General features: G+C 37.8%; 1 protein-coding gene across 6 annotated transcripts in view; it reads right to left on the bottom strand.

The window, feature by feature from the left end:
- The window catches only part of APP (amyloid beta precursor protein), a 279,498-nt gene that overhangs the window by 58,036 nt on the left and 195,646 nt on the right, over positions 1-25,816 (bottom strand). For all 6 annotated transcript variants that reach the window (XM_060098597.1, XM_060098598.1, XM_060098599.1 and 3 more), the window contains 2 exons: positions 9,622-9,750; positions 8,626-8,725 (listed from right to left, as the gene is read on the bottom strand). In XM_060098597.1, coding sequence (XP_059954580.1) covers positions 8,626-8,725; positions 9,622-9,750 — 229 coding nt within the window. The remainder of the gene's footprint in view (positions 1-8,625; positions 8,726-9,621; positions 9,751-25,816) is intronic.

Here is a 25,816-nt window from a genome sequence, read left to right as displayed (position 1 = left end):
AAGACTCACATTGCCTGATTTCAAAACTTGCTACAGAGCTACAGTAATCAAAATAGTGTGGTATATTAATAAGAATGTATATATAGAAGGAATAGAATTGAGTGTCAATAAATAAACCCATATATCCCTGGTCAACTGATTTTTGACAAGGGTTCTGAGACCATTTAAAGTAGAAAGAATAGTTTTTTTCAACAAATGGTGATGGGACACTGGATATCCACATGTAAAAGAATGAAGGGGGCTTCCCTGGTGGTGCAGTGGTTGAGAGTCCGCCTGCCGATGCAGGGCACACAGGTTCATGCCCCGGTCAGGGAAGATCCCACATGCCGTGGAGAGGCTAGGCCCATGAGCCATGGCTGCTGAGCCTGCGCGTCCGGAGCCTGTGCTCCGCAACGAGAGAGGCCACAGCAGTGAGAGGCCCACGTACCACAAAAAAAAAAAAAAAAAAGAATGAAGGGGGATCCTTATCTCACACTACATATAAAAATTAACTCAAAATGAATCAAAGATTTAACTATAAGAGCTAAACAATAAGACTCTTGGAAAGAAACACAGGTATAAATATAGTTGACCTTGGATTGAGCAATGGTTCTTAGATATAATACTAAAGCATGAGCAACAGTGAAAACAAATTGATAAACTGGACTTCATCAAAGTTTTACAATTTTGTGTGTTCAAAGGATGTCAAGAAAATGAAAAGAAAACCTACAAAAAGGGAGAAAATTTTTCAAATCATATATTTAATGAGAGTTTAGTATCCAGAATATATAAAGACCTTTTACAACTCAATAATAAAAATGCAGAGCCCTATTAAAAAATATGCAAAATATTTTAATAGACACCGCCTACTTATGAAGACTGAAAACATAATCCAGAGAGCCACTGCAATGGCATGAAATAAACAATGTGGTTTATATGTAAGTTATCTAATGACTGCCAGGGTACACTGGGATCTCAAGAAATAAGATCAATATACCACTCTGAATTATACATATTAATGTCTACAATCTATCTGCCAGAATGGCAGAGATTATGCTTATTTGTTTTATTTATTTATTTTTTATTTTATTTTATTTTATTTTTATTTATTTATTTTTTTTGCGGTACGCGGGCCTCTCACTCTTGTGGCCTCTCCCATTGTGGAGCACAGGCTCCGGACGCACAGGCTCAGTGGCCACGGCTCACAGGCCCAGCCACTCCACAGCATGTGGGATTCTCCCGGACTGGGGCACGAACTCGTGTCCCCTGCATTGGCAGGCGGACTCTCAACAACTGCACCACCAGGGAAGCCCGCTTATTTGTTTTAAATTAAATTTTTTGACATTCATTCTTCCTAGAAAGTATATACTTTTTAAATAATGCTAAAGGACTGACTTTTCCTTTAAAATTATGGATCAGAAAATACAGAAAAATACATCTGTTTGCCAGAAGGGAATATTATAAAAATTACCCCGGGAAACTGATGTTGTTTCCCTGAATAATTCCCATGTCAATAATTTACACATGTCAAGTTACATACATCTACTTTTTTTTTAATAGTAATCAGCATTTAAAAATATTTTTTTAAATTAATTAATTAATTAATTTGTCTGCATCAGGTCTTAGTTGCGGCATGTGAGATCTTCGTTGCTGCGTGTGGGATCTTTGTTGTGGCACGCGAGGATCTTTTTTTGCGGCATGCAGGAATCTTCCCATTGCAGCATGTGGGATCTAGTTCCCTGACCAAGGATTGACCTAAGGCCACCTGCATGGGGAGCATGGAGTCTTAGCCACTGGACCACCAGGGAAGTCCCTACATACGACAAAAGGACCCTATCACTGACTTCCACAGATCAACTGAATGACATACACTATACTTATAGATTCAGTAATTAAACTCCTAAGAAAAAGACAGCTTACATATCATATCCAAAAAAGGTATAAAGAACTAAATGTCTGCAAAGCACTAAACTAGCCACTATGGGTGAGTTAAATGCTTAAGGGCTGTAACCTCCTAAGACTATTTACAGACCAGTTGGGTTTGAGGTATGAACTCATTGGCATTGACACATCTATATTTTGTTGTTTAGAGACATTTCAACATGGCAGGCAAATAGTATACTTTTTTGTTTTGAAGATTAATATGCTTATATGTAGGTCACTTAACGCAGTTTCATTTTCTCATTTATAAAATGAGTTGTACTATTTTGGAAGAGTAACTGTCTTTCTTAAGAGGGGGACAAAGATACATTTAGAGGGTAGGCAAATAAACACTGGTCAAACCTGTAATTCAGGTAATAATACTGGAAAAAATACTAATAAGGAGCTCTGAGACTACTGTAAAACTAAAGGAAGAACATGTCTTTGGCAATTTATGATACAAATAAATGTTTTTGTTGCCAAATACTTAAATCAATTCTAAAATATAAAATCTACTTATACTTAAAAGCCATTTCCTATGGAAAATGAATGAGTGGAGTAAGTTAATAGTTCTCTCACTTTATTTACTTTTATGATTTTTTTTCTTCCTGATGTCCTCCCTTGACTAACAATTATACACAACGATACTTAAAATTCTCAGTAGTAATGAATGTTCCATTTTGTTGGTCTGGCAAGTGCCATAGATATTCTATTTTAAGTCTAGACTACTTTGAATTCATTAAATCCAAAAATCAATAGGTTTACTAGGAACAGAGAATGGAAACACTGTCCTTGAAATAAACATGCTGTATTTTTCCCAAAGAGCAGAAAAGTTTATCAGGAGGCCACAGTCAAATTGTAATAAAAAATTATAAGCCTTCTTTCATTAACTTGAGTTTCTTGATCTCCTGCCACGTATTTCAATCCCACCCCATTCACTATGGATTTGTTCCGCCAGAGATCCTTCCAACATCTGGTTTACAATAATTCATGTTTTTACTAATTTTGAAGGCTAAAAGAAAAAAAAAATCCCAGGGTATGAAACAATTAGGCCTTCCTTCCCCCTTTCCTTCCTCCTATCTTTCTCATAAATTGATCATCACAGCATTCTGTGAAACAGCCAGCCCTGAGTTGAGAGCTGCAATGTTTTTAGCTTTGAGGAAGCTGTAAAATGAAGTACTCTGGTGAGTGCTGATAGAAGAATAGAATCCTTTTAGCACAGATTTAAGGAAGATTACAAAGGGTAAAAATATCCACTCATTTTGAAACAGCAAATTGACAAAGCAAAGCCGAGATGAACAATAGTAGAGATGAAGGAATTCTGCTTTTTTGAAGGGTTAAAAGATGATTAAGACAGAATATGGACATTGAAAAGAGGCATATTTTCCTTAAATTAATGATTCTATCATTTGCTGAATAAAAAAAAAAAAACTTGTCCTAGACAGCTATTTTAAATGAGGAAGGGATTCTTTCCCCCTCTACAAATGCCTTACGTCTTTCTTTACAGAAAGCTTCATAATTTGTATGCAAATACATTTTTTTAAAAAAGGAAAACATTAAGTAATAAATGATGTGCCTGGGAACTTGCACATAATAGTAATTCAAACTGAACTGAAAAATTATTATAAAAGAATAAACAGCAAGCTTTTATAAAACTAATAGAGTAGTTTTGATAATTCATACTTATTGGTGAAGCAAAGCAAATAAATAGCCTCAGACTCTGGTTGATGGAAGAGTTAAACCAGACAACATATTTAATAAATCAAGTGTCAAAGTATATGAATTGGGCAGAAAGCCAAATAGCAGAGGGTCATGGATAGGATATAGTACAATATTGTAAAATGTTATTAATTACTGTCCTGAGAACTCTGCTTTATTCTTTATTTTGATACCTTTGCCAACGCACCCATTTTGTTGGCTTGATCAATCATAGCTTTAGAGAATGCTGTGACTGAGGAAAGAGATTTGTTTTGTGTAGCAATAGCTATGCTAGGTGCTAAGGAAGAAGCTCAGGGTGGGTCTTTAGGGTTATGGAGGAGAACACCTGATCCACCTAATTTAAGGAGCACCTACTTTGCAGCCTAGGGATTTGCTTCAACCTAGGCTATGATGACTAATACTACAGAGTACCAGGTCCTCTGCTGGATCCCAAGGATACAGACATGACCAAGACATGTCCTGGAAGATCTCACAGGATTGGGGGCTGGTGGACATGTCAATAAACAATTAAATACAAAGTACAGTATGGTATTAGAGGTGGATACATGGTGCTTTAGACACTGAGGTTTAGTAGAAGAAAATCTACGGAATTGAGAGTAGGAAACTGGGTAGCAGAGAGAGTATGAATTTCGGACTCATGCAGACCTTGGCTCCAATTCCACTTTCATCACTTTACTATCTGTTAAGGGCAAGTTAGTTGGAGGTGCTGTCACTGAGTTCACAAGTGTTGTCACTAGTGCATATGTCGCGTATGTGTGAATTATAAGAAAGCTCCGCTTCACGTGGATGTGGCCCCATCCCAGAGGGCTTGGCTTCGTCAGTGGGAGGAATGAATGTCAGTTTACACTTTTTCCCTAAACCACCTGCCACATCTATATGTGGTGGCCCTGAACCTCAACAAGGGTGAACTTTCATAAAGAACTCAGGCCAGCAACATCATCAGTAAGAGATTCTCATCAGTTCGCTACATAACTGTCACTCAAACACCAGCTCTTCCCTCTGGCTCCCTATGCAAATTAGTCAAAGGCTTATGGGAGTGTGGACATTTCAGTTGAGTGTTGAAGGATGCTGCTTTTCAAGCAAGGAAGAACCATGTGCAGGATGTATTTTCATTTTAGCAGGAAACTCAGCCCTGAAGAGGAAGAATTTGGGTAGGAGGGGACCAAGGTGAGGCAAGAGGCAAGATGACTAGTTGAGAGTCCAGTGAAACTCATGTGAGAAGATAAGGATCTGAGCTAACAATGTGGATTTACAGAGCAGGGATTCCACATGAATATAAGAGGTAGAATATATAGGATTTCAGATTGATAAGCAATCATGGGTGGAGGAGAGGAAGGCATCATGGATATGTATAGGACAACTGGGAGAACCCATAACTGAGATTGTAAAATGGGTCAATTTCAAGAGGGACACAATGATTTCTTCCTTACACACATAGTTTGGAGTTTGAGAAATGGGTGAAATATAGGCATACTTCGGAGACACTGCAGGCTCGGTTCCAGACCACTGCGATAAAGCAAATATCTCAACAAAGCAAGTTACATGAATGGTTTGGTTTCCCAGTGCATATAAAAGTTATGTTTACCCTATACTGTAGTCTAGTAACTGTGCAATAGCATTACGTCTAAAAAAACGATGAACATACCTTAATTAAAAAATATTTTATTGCTAAAAATGCTAACCATCATCTGAGCCTTCAGCGAGTCACTATCGTTTTGCAATAGTAACATCAAAGATCACTCATCACAGATCACCATCACAAATGTAATAATAATGAAATAGGTTGAAATAGCACCATAATTACCAAAATGAGACTGAAGTGAGAAAATGCCGTTGGAAAATGGTGCTGACAGACTCACTCGACACACAGTTGCCACAAACCTTCCAACTGTGAAAAATGCAATATCTGCAAAGCACAATAAAATGAGGTACGCCTGTATTCTGAGTCTGGAATATGTCACTGGGACTCAGTAGACAGGTTGTTGTTATGGATATGGGATTTACTGGAGTTAACAGTAGAGCAGCATAAACAGATGGCTTTCTCAGGAAAGCACAGTGGGTGAAAACGGTCAGGGCTGGAACTCATGGGCCTGATGAATTCTAGGCTTTAGTCAGTCACACTTTACTGTTCTCACAAATTTGATGCCAGTTCCCACTTTTGCCCTTTTCTTTCTGGTGTGACTAGCTTCTTCCTCATTTTCATCCATAATAGAGAATTCTATCCTCATGGGAGCATAAACTACCTGAAGCAGATAAACCTATGTCACGAAAGATACTAGCAGTTCCTCAGGACTGGTGAAAACCCTTCATCTCCAGAGCAACTATTACGCTTATTTAACAAAACGATTGTATTTCTCTCCAGATGGTTTACAGTATTAAACATATTCTAACTGCCTGCATTTATAAGCACAAACTTTTATATAAACAACATGCATTTGTAGGTTCTTTTGGATCTTCTCCTTTTCCCAGCAGCTCTGAATTTCAGTATGCTTCTTACACTGAACTGACTCCAAATCTAAAATTTGATTACACACAGAAAAGGCAGATGCATGCAAATCAGACTAATGACAAAGCATTTAATTAGAAATTAAATGTACAGGACATACACTGGAAGAAATCTGTGCAGATTCTATTTGGAAAGTAAGCTAAAAACCAACTTCTATTATGGAAAATTTCAAGTGCATATAAAAGTAAAGAGAATACTACAAAGAACTCCCGCTCAGCTTAAACAGCACTCAGCTCAAACAATTGGCACTCACAGCCCATCTTGTTTCATCCATGGTCCTACTTTAAAAGTAAGTTATTTTTAAATGTTCCTTCAAATAAAGAACATTTCTATAAGACAACTAAGCTTAACCCAGAAAAGCCATTTTCCCCAGGGAGCTCTCTTCTTTGGCTTTGGTGTTAGGACCTCAAATGGTACACAGCTCTATTTAATGGAAGTTCATTAATGCAAGCTTCTCTTCCCACAGGAAACAGCTATTTAAAAATGGAGGCAAGAAAGATTTTTTAAATGATTATCTTTCAGGATTCGGTGTTCGGTATACTCAGAATGACAAAGCTATTTTTAAAAATGACATGCTTTTAAGCTTACTTAACAGTTTTTTTTTTAAAGAAAAAATTCTATGATTCTAGTTATCGGAATATTCTCCCTGCCACTGATATTTGAAGTTTAGTGTGTGGTTCTACTCTTGGGCATTTTGCAACACTCAAGACAGCTGAATCACCATCTGTTCTGTGGAACTGCGACTTATTAGTGGTCACTGCTTTCAGTAGTATTTTGCTGAATGAAAACGTCTGGTAATTTAATTAGAAAGAGTCAACCATAATTACTGGCTGAGAGTGAAATATTCTAGGCCTTTGCAATGGCTTATTCCTCTATAGTTTGGTATTACTGGCAACACCTCAGTTGAAGTTGCTTATGAAAATAAGCTTGATAAGATGGCTATAAGGCCAAAATACATTCATCTAGAAGATTTGAGCTTCAGTTCATTAAGAACGTGATTTTTCTTTGATTTTTGTACCTTCTACAACTTATTGGAGGACTTTCTTATACTTATTTAATACACAGTATTTTAAAGGTTCCTTACACATGTCTATCATAATATATAACAAGAATATTCGTTTCTTAAAGAAAGGATCCTGTGTGTTAATACACAACACTGAACAGACCATTATCACCTGATAAGTGCCAAATACTTGGTAGTAATACAAACAACACTTGCAAGGTATTACTAAGTTAGAAAAAAAAAGAGTAGAACAGCACTGTTATGAAATGTAAAAATCGAGCCAAGCTGTGTTTTGGGCACTTCAAAGCAGGAATTCCTCAACTGGAACACCATCTACAACATCCTGAGTGTTCTGTTTTCAGACAACCTGCATCTGTTTTAAACCAAATTAAGCATCTATTTCCAACCCAATTAACAAAGAACAGGACTCATTATGGAGAGGGATCCACCACACACATATTGCTTATTTACAGACGGTTTATGCACCATATCGCCCGGATTCATACATCTGCTTTATGTTGAAAGATGCACTAGGGTAATTGCATCTAAGTACTTTTGTGAGGCAAAGTTAAACAAATATGGGCATTTTGGGGGTTTGTGGAGAATTACGTTATGTGATACTTTACTCCCTTTCCAAGAAAAACAGAAAAGGGAGAACTTACTCATACGAAATATTAAAGATGTCATGAGGAAAACTAGGGCCATAGGAGACAGTGGACACACAAGGTCGGTTTCCTGGTTTTGATAATGCATGATGTTATGTAAGATGTTACTACTGAGGAAGGTGGGTGATGTCTACCATGGACTACTCTGTATTATTTTTCCAACTTCTTATGAGTGTATGATTATTTTAAAAGTTTAATGAAGTATAGTTAATTAAGTTTAAACAACAACGTGGTCCAGAGAACACTTATGGCTATGCAGGGGGCGGGGCGTGCATCAAAGAAAGATGCGTTACTGAATATAACAATAACCTCAAAGTCAAAAGTCAGAGTTTTGTGGTTTTGCTGTGCTCCTTGGGATATGCGTGACATAGGCAAGTTTCTTAAATTGTAAGTTTGGGCTCCTTCATCTGAAAAATGAGGATATCATGACACTCATAAGATTATGATAATAAAGAATTAAGAGATGAAGGGTTGTTTCTATTAAACTGTCAAGTACCAAAGCATCATAAGGTGATATTTATAAGATTGACTAAATTAGAAAACTGTTGACAAGTATAATCCAACAACAAGTGGCTCATTATCACACAAATAGACCAAAGCCAAATTACATTCCCCTCGGCTTTTGTCAGTATGCAGTTAAGACCTGATGCATTTCAAAGATGAGAGCAACTTCCACTCCCCAAGAGTTTCACTGTAGAAGGGAATCTGCTCTTTTTCCTTCCACATATTAAAACACTGATGATTCCTGATGCAGATGAACTCAGTTCCCTGATTTTCTCCTACAGGAGGAAAATATGTTTATATGCACAGCACCACAAAAACAGCTCACTCACCAACTTCATCCTGAATTTCCTCAGCCACAGCAGGAACATTGTAGAGCAGGGAGAGAGACTGGTTCATGCGCTCGTAAATCACGCGGAGGTGTGTCATAACCTGCAGCAAAGGATGATAGCTCCAGGTAAACCATCTCTGGAGTAAGGAAGAGTTATTTTCCTTACCAAGCACCACAGACAGATACAAACTTCCCAAATAAAACTGACAAAATGCTGCTGGAACTTTGAACATGAAAGGGCATCTTTATTTTTCTTGTTCCCTCATTTTTTGTTCTCTAACTTTGGAGCTGCTTTAAACTTTCCATTATATTATATGCTTGTAACCATAAGATATAAAGCCAATTGAAAAGACCATTTCTGCCCAATTCTGATTCCTAATATTGAGATTCCTAAATAAGCTCTGATGCTCCATATATATATATATATATATATGTCTTTGCAAAGTTTCCAATAGATGGGATCATATGGATATTTCACATGAAACATAGATATTTAATGATAGATATTTCAAAAAATTCTTCTGTTTAAGGAAATGTAAAATTTCAGATTTCCAGAGGTAGATCCCAGTTGTCAAGTTTTGAAAATGGCAGAGTATAAAACTTATCACTACCAAGCTTCATTTAGTCTCACATTATCTCCAAGCATTACAGTAGAAATGGAGTTTATGATTGTCTTCTATAATTTAGTTGAACCAAATTTTAGCAGTTTTGGTTTATACAATTTTGTTTTCATTTTAGTCATCAGAGTTTGATGGTTCCTTAAGAATCAGTAGCAGTAGTCACTCAAGATTTTTATATTCTTTGTTATTTTCATAACTCAGAAAGTGCCAAACCACATGTTGCCCTAGGACAAGCCTTTAGAATTTACCAGGCATTAAAGAACTCTTGCTATAGAGGTCCAACACCCATGGCTATTCTGGGAATACCTAAAGATCCAACTCAAAGGGCAAGAACACTGAATTGTCCAAGTTGCATGATTACCACATTCTGTGCTTACCTGGGACCGGATCTGAGCAGCTTTCTTTGGATCCACCATGCGAACATGTTCAAAATGCTTTAAGGTATGCTGTCTATCTTTCTGTTCGGCACGGACATACTTCTTTAGCATGTTGAACACATGACGAGGCTGTAGGGGAAAAAAAAAAGTTCAGGTTTGTCCAAAATATTGCTTCTTCCAATGGCTTTGGGTCAGAGGTCCCACTAATTCATTCCATGATGTGAAAGCACTGAGTCACATTTTTGCAATTCTCCATTCCCTTCTTACTAGGTAATTCTTATTTGATCGGTCGCTTTTCATTTCTGTAACAGCATTTAGCATTCGACACATATGATGATGGCTATCCTTGTTAACATTTTCTTTTAAAATAGTGTCTTCTGCTATTGAAGGACAGTTGATTTTGGATCTGTCAGATTTAAGTTAGGTACTTTCCATTTTCCCACCCAAATATACAGGGGCATATGAGACTACAATTCTATCTGCACAGTCTTAATGGTTTTCTCAGCAGTAACTGTTGCACAAAAAATCCCATCATCAGTAGCATGTAATAATCAAAATGAGAAAAATAATAGATAACCATTACTAATTTGCAGGCCAAGAAATAGCTGATAAACTCTAAGAGACATCATATTTTTCTGGGAGAAAGGCCAATGTATTATTTTACTTTGGAGTTTAATTAAATCCTTTCCACGCCATCAGATTCTAATTCTTTCAGCAACAATTAAGTTTCTTCTTAAGTGCTTCTATTTTTTTTCTAATTGATTCCATTTCATTTTTATTCCAGTCTTACTTGAAAGCATTCATCCTCATAAAAAAAAGGGACAAGGTCTGCTTTCTCTATCTTTAACAATTCTCTTGCTACATGCATTCTACAATGTGATTTTTTTTTTTTTTTTTTTTTTTTTGTGGTACACAGGCCTCTCACTGTTGTGGCCTCTCCCGTTGCAGAGCACAAGCTCCAGACATGCAGGCTCAGCAGCCATGGCTCACGGGCCCGGCCGCTCTGTGGCATGTGGGATCTTCCTGGACCGGGGCACATACCCGTGTCCCCTGCATCAGCAGGCGGACTCCCAACCACTGCGCCACCAGGGAAGCCCTACTATGTGATTTTTAAAAATGATTTCCAAAGATACATGTTTCTTCTTCATTAAGACAAACAAAGAAAAATTACCTATGCAAGTTCATATCAGAAATAGAATTTTGGCCATTTGGGTCTATCTAGTTATTATTAACCTGTGAGTCATGGGCACCTTGAAAACCAGTTGGAAGGTACAGAATTTATTCACAGAGATGGTTTATGTGTTTTCCTTATGGAAACTGTGCCTCCCCTTCTCCTGTTGCTTAGCTTAGGGCCACCTCCCTGACATGCCAGGTGGAGGTGGTACCCTTTCTCTGTGCTCCCATGAAATGCTATGCAAACTCCCATTATTGCATTTCTGATGGCTCTCTTCAAGTGTGAGATTCTTAAGGGCTAGATTTTGCCTTTCTTTATCAGGAATCACACACTATACAGGGCCTGACTCAGAGAGGGTGCTCTGTACTATACCTTCCACAGGCCACATTCCTATACTTAAGAAAAACAAACAAAGAAATATAATGAAAAGAAAGTAAACCTGAGTTCATCTGCCTTATTTATTTCTTTTATCATCTGCCTTATTTATTTCTTTTATCCTTTTATCCTAATGTGTTTCTCCATAATCTCCAAAAAAGGCAGACATCACAGCTTGAAACAGTTTTGGGCAGCACATCATTACAATTTTCATTGGTACTCTGAAATCTGGTTGACCCTACAAATCAGGGAATGGCCTTTTAAATCTGAAAAGGAGAAAAGTAGTAAAAGAGATAAAAACTGACAAACTTCATCGATAATGTACATATTTAAAAGACAATAGGTTTTAAATATATATATTTAAAAAGGTGATTTTGGGGTCAGAAATCAAAGGCCGAGTATTGTTGAATGCAATGGATATTTTATATGCAGGACCGTGGAATTGGGATATTACATACATGCTTGTTCCTTATTCAGCACCAAGTCCTAAAAATGTCCCTCTAGTTCTACTGCAATTATGCTTCCAAAATTGCAGACTGCAACTAATTGCATTCATCAAAGGTGTCCCAGCCGACTGGCTGAATGTGCTTTCTCAGGTGCTCTGTTTTATTTCTTTCCTCTTAAAAAGGCTTTGTTGTTTTAAAGAAAATGGAATTTTTTTTCTTTAAGAGCTCAAATAAGAAAAAATACTTCAGTTGAACATAAAGGTTGTTTTTCATCATAACTTTCTTTTCTTCTTCTTTTTCTTTCTTTTTCTTTTTTTTTTTTGTAGTCAGTCACCTATAAATGTTTCTACAAGGCATGTTGTCCTCAGAGGACTGTCACCTCCAAGCATGGGCACTAGGATATAACTGCTCCAAACTGGCCTTGGCATTGCTGCTCTAAGCTGAATTCTGCCAACTGACACTTGGGTCTCCCCCCACTGCTTTTTTCCACTATCACCACAAACAGTATTGATTCCCACTTGCTATTATTAATGTTAACATTAATTTAAAAATAGGGCTTCCCTGGAGGCACAGTGGTTGAGAGTCCGCCTGCCAATGCAGGGGACACGGGTTTGTGCCCCGGCCCAGGAAGATCCCACATGCCACAGAGTGGCTGGGCCCGTGAGCCATGGCCGTTGAGCCTGCACGTCCGGAGCCTGTGCTCCACAGTGGGAGGGGCCACAGCAGTGAGAGGCCCGTGTACCGCAAAAAAAATAAATAAATAAATAAATAAAAATAAATTAAAAAAATAAAAATAAATAAATATGAGTCACAAAATATCTAAGCCTCATCTTCCTCATCTGTACCATTCAGATAACGATCTTTCATATGGTGTATGTGGGAATTTAAAGTGTTGTGTTAGTTACCCACACAATGCTGCATCCACAGTTGCTACTCAGTACATGCTTATTTCTTCTACTCAGTCCCTACCTCCATCCCCTCCCCCTTTCCCTTTCTTCTAAGCAATAACAGTTCAGCACTTATTCACTGCTTATATGAATAAGATGGTGTTTCAAGTGCTTTATTCATAGTAACTCATTAAATCTTCCTATCAACCCTGTGACAGAGGTACAGCTGCTTGCCCCACTACATTGATGAAGCAAACAAGGCACAAAGGAGGTTTAGGACTGCGAAGCTGGCTCCATTTAGTTACAGAGCTAGTCAGGGGTACAGCAAGAACAGGTAGCCCAACATTGGCTCCGCAGCCCGTTCTCCTGATCATTATGTGCTCCTGCCTTTCAAGGAAACTCTAAAATGGACTACACCAAAGACATGTTCCACAAAGTAACCTATAGAACTGGAAACTGAAAGAAATCACTGAATAGTTAGAAATGAGAGCCTGTTCTAGAAGTCCTTGTCTGGACTTCTAGTTTTTATAAGCTCAGATAATATTATTTTGGGACGTGCTAATATCTGCTTTTTTAATTGTGCTGAAAATCATCCAGATTTGTTCAATCTTGGAAATACTGTCCTTGGTTTTTGGCATTCTGCTGTGCTTTAGCTAATGCCTCTGGATGTAGGGAGGAGAAATAGCAAGATAGGAAGGTCCTCTGTCAATCTGTTTAGGATTACTGGAAAAAGATTATAGGTATTAATAAAAAGTTAGGCTTTTGTGACATTCATGGATTCTAGTTCTAAATCCATCCTTATCTTCTACTAAGATGGATAATTAAATGGTGAATGTGTTCACATGCTGAAAATTGTTTATCTCCTTTAATACCGAGATTTCTTTATATGTTTCAGAAGGATATTCAGAAATATATTCCTAACTTTCCCCTCTAAATCCCTAGAGCTTGACAATGAAACAGTAGCACACCGGGCTCTCGTGATGGCCCAGGCCTCTCTCTGCTGGGGAACAAAGCTCCTGTGAGGATAATGAGCCCTAAGATCCCAGTGTAAGCCATGACCTCATCACTGTTTATGTAGCTCAGATACACACTGCGTGTGCATCTATACAAACACCAGCCTTTCCTTCACACTGCCTACACCTCAGGACACGAGAATTCAGGAAGACATTCAGAAAGACACTCTGACTTCCCTCATTAAATGAATTACAAGGTTCTGTTTCGTTGACTTATTCATGTAAACATATTTCTAACGATCATGCTTAGAAATGAAAAATATAAAAATCAGATTAGTTTTTATGTTGGAGTAGTCAGATAAATCATGTCAAATGAAATGGCAGATGATACCTCATAAACAAATGCTATTTTAGTTAAGAAAGAAAAATAGATAACATTCCTTTTTACTTTTGTATATTCATTTGCTTTAGTTTAAAAAAAAAGAGTTCTGCCTTTGGTATGTGATTCATGCGTGTTTCATTCAAATACAGAAATAACTGCCTTTACAATTTTTAGCCAGAACGCAGAATTTCCAAGGCTTAAAACTATTTCTAGAGCTATTTCACGTATCACAGAATAACAGGGAACCTCCATTGTTTCGGGAATTTTATTTCATTATGTTAGGACAAAGATGAATTTCTTAAAATTTTAATTAAAAACTCAGAACATTCATATAGAAATGGTAGGAAAAAATACCTGGTATCTCTATAGAAATATACTCTCTTAAAGTAACTGCTATTCTATTGTCATGATCCTTACATTTAAGACAGGATTATTCAGGTGATTAGAAAAAACAAGCTTAAGAATTCAGTGGCTCATTGTAAGGATATTGATGGTAAGCAGAGATTAGGAAACATTTTAACCTCTATGCATATAATTTCAACCTTTCTCAAGTCTTTAACATCTTCTGTAACTAGTAATAACATTTTTTTCTGCCAAATTCCCCTCATTTCACAATATTCCATGCATTAATACTGAAATCTGGTTATATTGCCATTGAATGGCTAATCTTATTATTAAAATTTATAGCAAAGAACAGAGATAATAAAAGGAAAAGATCTGCCCCAGGGGGACTAATTATATCCAATCCTCTTTTTATTGTCATTATTGTTTCTGAGTGTTTAGCCCATAATTACAAAGTATCTATTTGCATCAGATGTAGCACTTTTCAGTACACATTAAATTCACTTCACAATCACACTGCATTAAAAAAAATCATTTCAAAAAGAAATTTCATAAAGGATTAAGAGTAGGCCCTACTAAAATGGATTATACTTAACCTGAAAATGGAAGATTTACATTTTGGAACATTAACCATTTCCCTCTCTTGGAACAAGAGTGTAACATATCGCTAGCTACTGGCTCAGTTCCTGGCATAATTTAGTTGCCAAAAAATGTTAATTAAATTAATGAATAACCTAGAGCTAAATATAACCTGCACAAGTAGTTCCAGTGGCAAAATACATCCTTCATGGCATCTGAGTTGAAAATAACCATCTCTCAACCAAGAAGAGATGCATTCCCAATTTTTGGTACATACTGATCTATCCACCCAGTGTGTTGGCGTCCTTTAGGGAGCTGTTTTAATGGGGAATTCTTCCCAGAAAATATTTCATAGGCTCTACAGAATGTTCAAACCCCAGTGTCCACAAGATTCATATCCTTAATTTCAAAAGATGCTATAGTTTGTCTTCTTGTGGCTTGGGTTTTGATGTCAGGCTGATGCATGGAATTTTGAAAGAAATTTCACAGCCTTTCCCTCTAATAGGTAACTTTAAGAAATTAATGCTCCCACTTCTCAGATGCATTGCCTTTTTCACTTGGTTCTTTTATGCAATTTCATAAATTTGGTGTCCATGGACTTTGGATCAATCAGACACATTTGACTGACTCAATGCCAATCATGTCTGAGTGGGTAGCTTTCTATTCCACAGTTCACTTGGAACTGTGGTATATTAAAACACGATTGTTCAGCTCCACTGTGCCTCTCTTTGCAGCATTATACTTGATGTAGAAATCTGGCATCTTATCATAACAGACAGTTGTGCCTGAAACCATATCCTGATGGGAGGGAATGATCTGTCAAGAGCCTTTAAAAGCCCTAAGCATAATCTTGTCAAGAAGAAGGAAGTAAATGAGTCACTTTATGGGGAAGCACCCTGACCTTTCTAGTTCACAAGGGACATATTCAGAAAACCCTCTCCTGAAGCATTAAATTGAACCCTAGTGGTTTCCAACCCTGTGACTGGGGAAGTTAATCACCTATCAAGAAAATGCAATTCTCTCCTGTTTTCATAAGTAGGTTCAGGGTCATTATTTTCACAGTTCTACATCTTGGATTTTGAGATATCTTGAGCACATAAATGTACAATGTACAAAATCTCTGTGTGCAGGTTTAAAAAACTCCCTTAAGAGAGTTAAACCTCTTTCGGCTTGAGATGGTCTCTTGGATGAGTTTATTTTGCCACTGTAGACCTGCCTTGGCATTTCACATGCACTCTCATGGTCGCAAGAAAAATCTGAAAAAAAAAAACAAACCCCATTTGGGGAAGCTTCCACGGGAACCTTTGGTCACAAAGGTTTAAAGCTAGGAGTTGAGCTAAAGTCCACTGCAAAATTCATGCATATTCCTTTCTTCAGAAGAGCACATAGGTGATTTTTGTAATAGTTTAACATGAGTGTAAGAAGGCAAATGACAATTCTATGTCAGGTTGAACATAGAAGTCTTGAAGAAGCAACAGAGGAAATGGGAGTAGATTCTCATGCCCGGCTCCATTCCGTGTTCCTCCAGCTTTGGTAATATGGAAGCATTAGATGCATCCCTTCCCAGCATATCCAGATTACTATTTGGCTCTGGCTTGTGATGTAACACAGCACAGCAGTACACAGGCTAAGCCATCTCCCATCCCATCCCTCCTCCACAAGGAGGCAGACGACTTCCTAATAGGGTCAAGGCACCAAAGCCTCTATAGTCTGTCCTAACAATCGTTCTCTTCCCAGGGAGGAAGATATCTTTCTACTTCACAGTCTCATCTCAACCTTTGATTAATCCTTTTGTTTTTTCTAATTATGGCTAACAAAAAGCTAGACAATGTTAATTACCAAAAAAAAGTAGAATGATCAACCCCAATTTCAAATAGAGGAGGAAGAATCCTTCTAATTCAGTCACTTGTTCCAAGTTATAAGATGGCAAACTTGGGAATTAAAAATAGGTGTTTATACTGTACTATAAAATATGGAAAATAAGGGTGGTTTTAATCCTGTCACTCACAAATTAGGGACCTCTGGACAGTCTGTCAAATCTGGTAGGTTTTAGTTTGTTTCTGGGATATTTTGCTAGTTCTCAGCAATAATTTATTTTGGTTACCGTGACATAAGAAATAACTGTTTGGTCTCTGCCCCCAGTTCCTGACACAGAGCTCCTAAAACTCTTATAAAATTTGGTGGCAGGAGCATCTTTTGTCATAGTATTTGGTCTTAGTCCTTGGTTCCAGACACAAGAGCTTATTAGACCCTTGGAGAGATAAGAGTATCTTTTTGTATGCTAACAAGGTGACTCTTGGAGGTCGGGAACTGGTTGCTAGAGGAACCAATATTTGGTCTTAGTCCCTGGTTCCAGACACAAGAGAACCAACCAAATGATTAGAGGGTTGGAGTTTTCAGCCCCGTTTTCTGATCTCCAGGGAAGGGAGAGGGGCTGGAGACTGAGTTTAATCACCAATAGCCAATGATTTAATCATTCATGGCTACTTAATGGAACCTCACCAAGAAAACCCCTAAGCAATGGAATTCAGAGAGCTTCCCAGCTGGAGAACACATTGGGATGCCAGGAGGGTACCATGCCTGGAGAGGCATGCAAGCTGCACACACCTTCCCCCATACCATGCCCTACAGTCTTTTCTATCTCGCTCTTCCTGAGTTCTATCCTTTATAATACATTGCTAACAGTAAATAAGGCACTTATTCTGTGAGTTCTAGTGAATTATCAAACCTGACGAGCAGGTCATGGGGACCCCTGATTTATAGCTGGTGCATCAGAAATACAAGGTGAAAATCTAGGATTTTGCGACTGGCTTCTGAAGTGAGGGAGGGGGCAGCCTTGTGGGACTGAACCCTTAACCCATGGCGATCTATGCTAACTACAGGTGGTTAGTGTCCGAATTATTTTATGTGAGGGAAAACCTCACACATATTTGGTGTCAGAGTACTAAGAGCATAGGAAACGGTTCTTTCTTCAGTTACACAGACCCCAGCTATACATTAGTGAAGACAGCATACAGAACTGAAATTTAGGATCTGGCCCAAACCCTATGATTTATGCTTTTGGACCAGCTTAGCATCCATTGGATACAGAGCTTGGATCTGCTGACCTGCGAGCAAAGAAGCGCCAGAAAGTGTTTGGACTTGTATGTCTTCAACTCTCGTTTAGTCACGCAGTGAAACATGCTGAAGCCCTCAGTGATGAACAGGATTATTAATGCAACCCAGACGGCAAAGCCCACAGAGTTGAGTAAGAAATCGTAAACAAAAGATGTTTTAAGATACCACAGAACTTCAGAAAGATTTGTCAAATGGTCTGATCATCTGACAAATGCCAACCATGCCATACTCTTGACTTCGTAAGAGAGAATTACAATATGCTTCAATTTTGTATATTCATACTTGGATTTTGGCATTTTTGCTTCACAAATCCCCTAAGTGGCTACACCATGTTCAAAGATATGCACATTTATATTTCTTTCAATTTCACTCTCTTCTCATACTCTACCTAACCACAGTGCCTTGACCTCCTAGAAACAATATAAGGAAATTCAAGATAAAGCTTATTTCGGGAAAGAAGAAATTTTCCTCTAGCCTTCTGACTGGTCTAAGAATTAAATTTACATGATACAGATTAAGAGGAGAAAAATCAAACGAAAGTTGAATAACATGGGAGAGACCCAGGAAAATTGAGTAACTCACAAAAACGGCTGAAACCCTCACCTAAATACCATCTTCAGCTAAAGATAAAAGAGGATGTTGGGGGTAGTGGGTTGGGACTTCAAAGGGGAGGAAGGCAATTGACATGGAAAGGGAAAAAAATCAAATGTTTGATAAACAAACATCTGCTGGGAATTGCAGAGACAATGGGACATAGAGAAGAACTTTAACAGATTTTCCTCCCTGTCTACACACCTAGTTCATACTATAGTGATCTATGGTGACAGCTCCTTCCCTGGAACAGGTCTTCTGTCTACATTCTTTTAGGCATTTAGGGGGAAGGAAGGTCAAATGTTCTTCCTGAGTCTTTTGGGCCTCAAAAATAATCAGCCTAAATTAATCCTCATGCCAAAGAGATACATTTTTGGGGTGGCAAATTTTGCTCCCCTACACTTACAAAAATCCAAATATAACCTAGAATCTTTAAACTGATCCGTGGATGAGCTGCACAAAATGAGGGAACTCCCTGAAACCTATGTGTAATTTTGTATGCACACACACACGTTCCTAGGGAGAAGATCCCTTGTTGCTATCTGTTCTGTAGGGCAGATATCTGTAATGCCAGACAGTTAAGAAACCACTGGATTATTAAATAATGTGTTATGCATTTGTCTAAAAAGACTAAATATTTATGTTTTCATAATGGGTTTTCATTTTCAAGAATGAATGAGAATAGATATTGACATAAAAATATGTATGTGCAACCTTTGCTAGAACGAAATATGACATCCCAGTGCTGTATGTTTGACAGCATCGGATGAAGAGCTATTTCGACTTTGAAGACAGTGACTAAGCGGGGCTCTGCTGTGGAGGGAATCTGGGTGAGGAATAGGGTCTCAGAGGCACAGGACAGCTTTCAAGTGAATGCCTTGCCTACATACGTCTTAATTTTCTATTTAACTTAATTCAATTAAAAACAGAAAACATTAGTGTCTCTCATTACACACTTCCTGCTGGTCTTTAGTAAAATCTGTCTATTCAGCTTGGTAAAGATTCAAACCAAGGTAAGAGGTAATACTGAGAAGCTTTTCCAGAATAGCATGCAAACCACACAGCACAGTTTATAGGACTTTGTTTAATAAATGCAAATTCTCCCATTTGTCTTTCCACCCACCATTTGATACGGGGTCTGACCTTAAAAGCTCTCAAGTTAACAAGTTCCCTTGTGCTCACCAATTTTTACAAACCTCAACTAAAAATAAATGAATGATGAATGAATGAATAATAAATATATAAGGTACAGGATAATTATATTTCTCAAAGATGATTTTCAAGCCAGTAGTCTTTTAAGTACACTCTGATCAGCTTTACAAAATTTTGATTATATTCGAAACTTGGGGACTTCCCTGGTGGCACAGTGGTTAAGAATCCACCTGCCAATGCAGGGGACACGGCTTCAAGCCCCGGTCCGGGAAGATCCCACATGCCGCGGAGCAATTAAGCCCGTGCACCACAACTATTGAGCCCGCGTGCCACAACTACTGAAGCCCGCGCACCTAGAGCCCGTGCTCTGCAACAAGAGAAGCCACCGCAATGAGGAGCCTGCGCACCGCAACGAAGAGTAGCCCCCACTCGCTGCAACTAGAGAAAGCCCACACGCAGCAATGAAGACCCAAGGCAGCCAAAAATAAATAAATTTAAAAAAAAACAAAAAAACTTGAGGATAGGATGTTTGAAACTTCTTAGTACTCATCTCCCTCAGTGCCTCCACATATTAAGATGTCAGCAAATAATTTTTAATTTATTTACCATCCATTATATTGAGGTGTAGCTGCAGTATATTTACCTTGGAGATATATCTATATCTATATCTATATATCTATATATCTATATCTATAGATATAGATATAGATATATAGATATAGATATATATATAATCTACATATATTCTATCAATACTTCCTATTTCTTTTGCGACCAGAAGTGATTAGCAGAAAATGAAGAATTGCTGGGAGAAGGGCAGTTAACAATTATATAAAAATGAAAACAGTCAAGTTTAGGACCTCAGTTTCTGTTCACGTTATAAAACATATAGTTACACCAACATTCATGTTGGCTAAAGACTGATTTAGTTGGTACCTCCTCATGCTGTCCTAGTTTGCCTGCCACGACATACCAACTAATTGCTGCCCTTTATTTTCTCCAATGATTGCTACTTTTTATTGAACACGTATTACCCTGCTGTTAAAATACACCTAACAGTAGTGAGCAAAATCTCAATTTAGGGAAAAAACCGTGCTCCTTTATGGTAAATCTCACAAATCATTCTACTAAAGAATTGTATGAAGACATTTTCAGGAATCTCAAGAAAATTTAACATTTGGCTGAACTAATCTAGTGTACTGTTGGTGGGAGTGTAAATTGGTAAAGCCATTATGGAAAGCAGCATGGAGATTCCTCAAAAAATTAAAAATAGAACTACCATACAATCTAGTGATTCCATTCCTTGGTATTTATCCAAAGAGAATGAAGACACTAATTCAGAAAGATGTATGCACCCCAATGTTCATAGCAGGTTTATTTACAATAGCCAAGATATAAAAGCAACCTAAGTGCCAACTGCCAGATGAATGTGTAAAGAAGATGTGGTATATACACTTGCAACAGCATGGATGAATCTGGAGAGTATTATAATTAGTGAAATAAATCAGACAAAGACAAATATTGTATGTTTTCACTTATATGGGGAATGCAAACAATAAAACAAATGAACAAATATAAAAAAACAGAAACAGACTCACAGATACAGAGAACAAGCTGATGGTCACTAGCAGGGGAAGAGGGGAATGATGGGTGAAATTGGTGAAGGGGATTAAGAGGTAGAAACCTCTAGTTGTAAAACAAACATGTCACAGGGATGTAATGTAGAGCATGCGGAATATAGTCAATAATATTATATAATAATTCTGTATGGTATGCAATCTATAAAAATATATAATCACTATGTTTTACACCTGAACCTAATATAATATTGTAAGTCAACTATACTTCAATTAGAAAAAAAAAAAGACAAGAAATGAGAAAGGAAAGAGTGCAGGTGCTAAAGAAACTGCCCCCCCAATTTTTTTGCTCAATTAAATGTTGAGAGTCTGAGTGTGAAACATCAGATACAAACATGCAATTAATTTTAGTATGGATAAGATAGCTGCAATGCAGTATTTAGTATCCAAATTTCCAAGGAAACTTTTAGAGAAGTGAAAATTTTGAAGAGCTGGTCCTTAGAAGAGTTACTAGCCCTCTACAGATTAAGAGTTTATCCTAGTGCAAAGACACAACTGCATTCTAATTTTTTTATTCCTGGAGGTTGAGAGAGGGGGGAAGAGGATGGACGGACATGGAGAGACTGTTTTAACAACTGTAATATGTTAAGTATATACGTATATAAAAATTCTAAATATGATTCAAACAATGCACTTCTAGGTTGGCCATTCAGTGTATCAGCCAGTAGGAATGTAATTAATCAAAAAAGAAATTTGGAACATAAAGCACACACAGACACAGAGACTCACAAATGAAATTTGTGGTAGAGCAAGGAATTCCAGCTGCACAGAAACATCATCACGTCATACTTCCAGGCTTGGGTTTAAAAAAAAAATGAAAGCATGGATTAAACCCAAGCTTCAAAGAGACTGTATAAACAATCCATGTTGCTCCAGATTCCTGTTTGTGAAGTTGGGAACTATTTGGCAAAAGTGGTCAGGGTTAAGGGGATAGTTATTCTGACGTGATTATCAGCAACAGAATCTACAGAAAAAACACTTGACTAATTCATTTTCTTATATTCAGCTAACATTGAGTAAATATTTTTTATTTTCCAGGCACTGTGTAAGTATGAGGGAGATTTCAGAAATACTTATTTATGGCTCCAATACAAGACATGACCTTTCTCAGAGAGTTACTGGCAAGCTTCTGATTTATGTCTTTCAACAGCAATATATGAAAGCCCTCAAGAAGGGATTTAGAATTTTCTCGCATTTTCCAAAGTGTGGAGCTAAGTGCCATGTCAAGCTATACATTAAAATTCAAATAAAACCCACAGACAAAGACAGTAACTTAACAAAAATGGAAGGTAATGCCAAGATTGCATGCCTGTAACTACCCAGTCCCAGTTTTTATTAGATGGGAGAGTTTTATGCATTTCTAGGTAAGAATTCAACGTGAATCCTTCGATCAATCAACAACAATCTGATTTTTGACAGTAAAATAGTTCTTCTTAATCCAATTTTTAATTTTTATTTCAAATAAACATGTTTTCTAATTCTACACGGAGTGATCAATTCACTCAGGGCAAGCATGATTATGACCAAATCTGAAATTATCCCCTTTGATAACACAGGAAACTTTGGCAAACATTATTCTTGTCACTGTCTTTCCTGTGATGGCTGATGGGACTGAACTGAAAGATCTGAAATATGCATTTGTTGAAGACTCCAGTCCTCATCTTACTTTTAGCTCTATCAATGACCATTTAGCACAGATCTTACATCAGAAATCGGACTTTTAGCTAGAACACTTCACTAAATGTCAGCTATTCAGATTCTGGTCTCAACACCCACCACCCTGCCTTGCTCTGGCAAATGATGCCGATGGCCCCGCACCCCAAAATAAAAACCTGTAAAAAAAAGAGAGTAACCAAGGAACTAATTCTGCAGATACATAAACATAATTTTACTGAACAGTGCCAGGACAGATATTTTTCTGAAGAGAAAATGAAAATGCTAGTGTGAATATTCTTTTTCAAAAGCTTTTTGTTCTGAGAGGAAGCCTTCTCTGGTAGAAAGCCCTGCGGTGGTCACCTGTGACTCACAGCTCCACCCTGTCCATTACTAGTGGTGTCACCCTGAACTAGCCACTCAATCTCAGTGACGTCATTGGTAAAACAGGGTCAATACTATTTCGCCATCTGGAAGAGTATCAGAGCTCTCTTATGGTTCCTCAGAGCTTTCTGCACTGAATCTTAGTATAGAAAGAAAAATCAAAATGATGAGGACAATCAGTGCAAGTGGGTGTTTTTTTGGTTTAGTTACATAGTGTACACACAGACTGCCACTTCCAGCCAAGATAAGTAGCGGAAACTAGATTTACCCTGCTGCCAGTAACCACCAATAAATGGACAAACTATATAGGACTATATTTCTGTAAGATATCAGATGCCAGGTGAAGGACAGAGACCACTGGGAAATAAGAAACAAATATTGTGAGCTCTACAGTTGCCAAAGCTTACTGCCTTGAGTTTCCAGGCTGTGGCTCCAGGTGTGGGAACCCAGTCAGAGCCTGGGAGATTCCAGAGAGCTGAAGATATGGGGTGAGAGTCTGAAGAGACGGAGGTGGCTGGCAGTCACAGGAAAAAATACTGGAGAGGAAGGAGTTGCTCAGAGAGAGAAACTGGAGGTGAGGCCCTATGAGAATGCAGCTGACTAATGATCAATGCACACACATGAAAGAAACATGAGGCCATGGGAAAAAAATCACCCAAAAGAATTAGAGGTAACAGTGTCTGGTGTTCACACAGGGTCAGAAATAGTACTTGTTTCCATCATCTAGATGGAAAAACTCAACATTCATGGTAGATTACTCAGAAGGATCTTGCTTCAGGATTGAGGAATCACTAACCACAGGTTGATAACTACTCTGTTTCCAAGTAATTTACTGCATTACAGAACAAAGCTCAGGAATAGTAATAGGTACCCAAAAATACCCAGCACTCAACAAGGTGAAATTCACAACGCCAGAAAGCCAATAAAAAAATTCCAAAGCTTCAAAAATTAAGTAAAGATATGGAAAATATGGGGCTTCCCTGGTGGCGCAGTGGTTGAGAGTCCGCCTGCCGATGCAAGGGACACGGGTTCATGCCCCAGTCCCAGAAGATCCCACATACCACGGAGTGGCTGGGCCCGTGAGCCTCCGCGGAGCCTGTGCTCTGCAATGGGAGAGGCCACAACAGTGAGAGGCTCGCGTACCGCAAAAAAAAAAAAAAAAAAGATATGGAAAATATGAAACAAACATACAAAAATCCAGATTAAAATTCTAGACATGAAAACTATAATGTATGATATGAAAAATAGCCAGAGGGGTTAATGGCAGGTTGAAATATACCAGGACACATCATAATCAAATTGCTCAAAAGTAGTGATAAAGGAAAACACCCTAAAAGCAACAAGATAAAAAAAAATATATTATTTACAGAGACATAAAGAAAAGGATGATATAAGTATTCTTGTTGCAAACAATGCAAATAAGAAGACAATGGAGCATCAACATTAAGGCAATTGAAGAAAAACTTCAACCCAGAATTCTATCCCAGTAAAAATGTCTTTTAAAGGAAAGGTGAAATAAGGATATTTTCAGGCATACCCAAGCAAAAAGAATTCTTTATGAATCTAAATGCATTAAAATAAATTTTTTTTCTTTTTTTTTTTCTTTTTGCGGTATGCGGGCCTCTCACTGTTGTGGCCTCTCCCGTTGCGGAGCACAGGCTCCGGACGCGCAGGCCCAGCGGCCATGGCTCACGGGCCCAGCCGCTCCGCGGCATATGGGATCCCCCCAGACCGGGGCACGAACCCGTATCCCCTGCATCGGCAGGCGGACTCTCAACCACTGCGCCACCAGGGAGGCCCTAAAATAAATTTTAATGGAAGTCCTCTGGGTAGAAGAAAAATGACTCCAGATGGAACTACACAAGGAACAAAGAACACCAGAAAAGGTAACTATAAAGGTAAGTAAATATTTTTCTTATTATTTTACTCTTTAAAAGATAATTGACTGTTTAATAAATAACAATAATGTAGTATGGAAAAAGTATGACAACTACAGCCTAAAGAGTAGGAAACAGGAAATGGAAGTACCTTATTGTAAGGTTCTTGTAATATAAGGGAAGTGGTATAACATCATTTGTACTGGTATAATATCACTGTGAAAAGTTAAAGATGTTTTCTACAAACTCTAAAGCAAACACTAAAATAACAAAGAGTTAAAGGTAAAAGCCAACAAAGGACATAAAATAGAATCATAAAATATATTCAATTAATCCAAAAGGTAGCAAAAAACAAAGGGGGAACAAGGAACAGACGGGACAACTAGAAAACAAATAACATGATGATGGATTTAGGCATAATCATATCAATAACTTCATTAAATGGTCTTCTTAATTAAAGGGCAAGACCCAAGTATATGCTGCCTAGAAGAAATGTACTTCAAATATAAACAAACAGGTTAAACAAAAATACAAGGATGGATAAATGATACACTATGATACATTAAAAGAAAGCTAGAGTAGCTTAATTAATATCAGACACAGTAATTTTAGAGCAAAATATATTACTAGGGATAAAGAAGGACAT

The sequence above is a fragment of the Mesoplodon densirostris genome, chromosome 5 (assembly GCF_025265405.1).
Source record: "Mesoplodon densirostris isolate mMesDen1 chromosome 5, mMesDen1 primary haplotype, whole genome shotgun sequence".
Taxonomy (NCBI): domain Eukaryota; kingdom Metazoa; phylum Chordata; class Mammalia; order Artiodactyla; family Ziphiidae; genus Mesoplodon; species Mesoplodon densirostris.
This window is presented reverse-complemented; position numbering and strand designations above follow the sequence as displayed.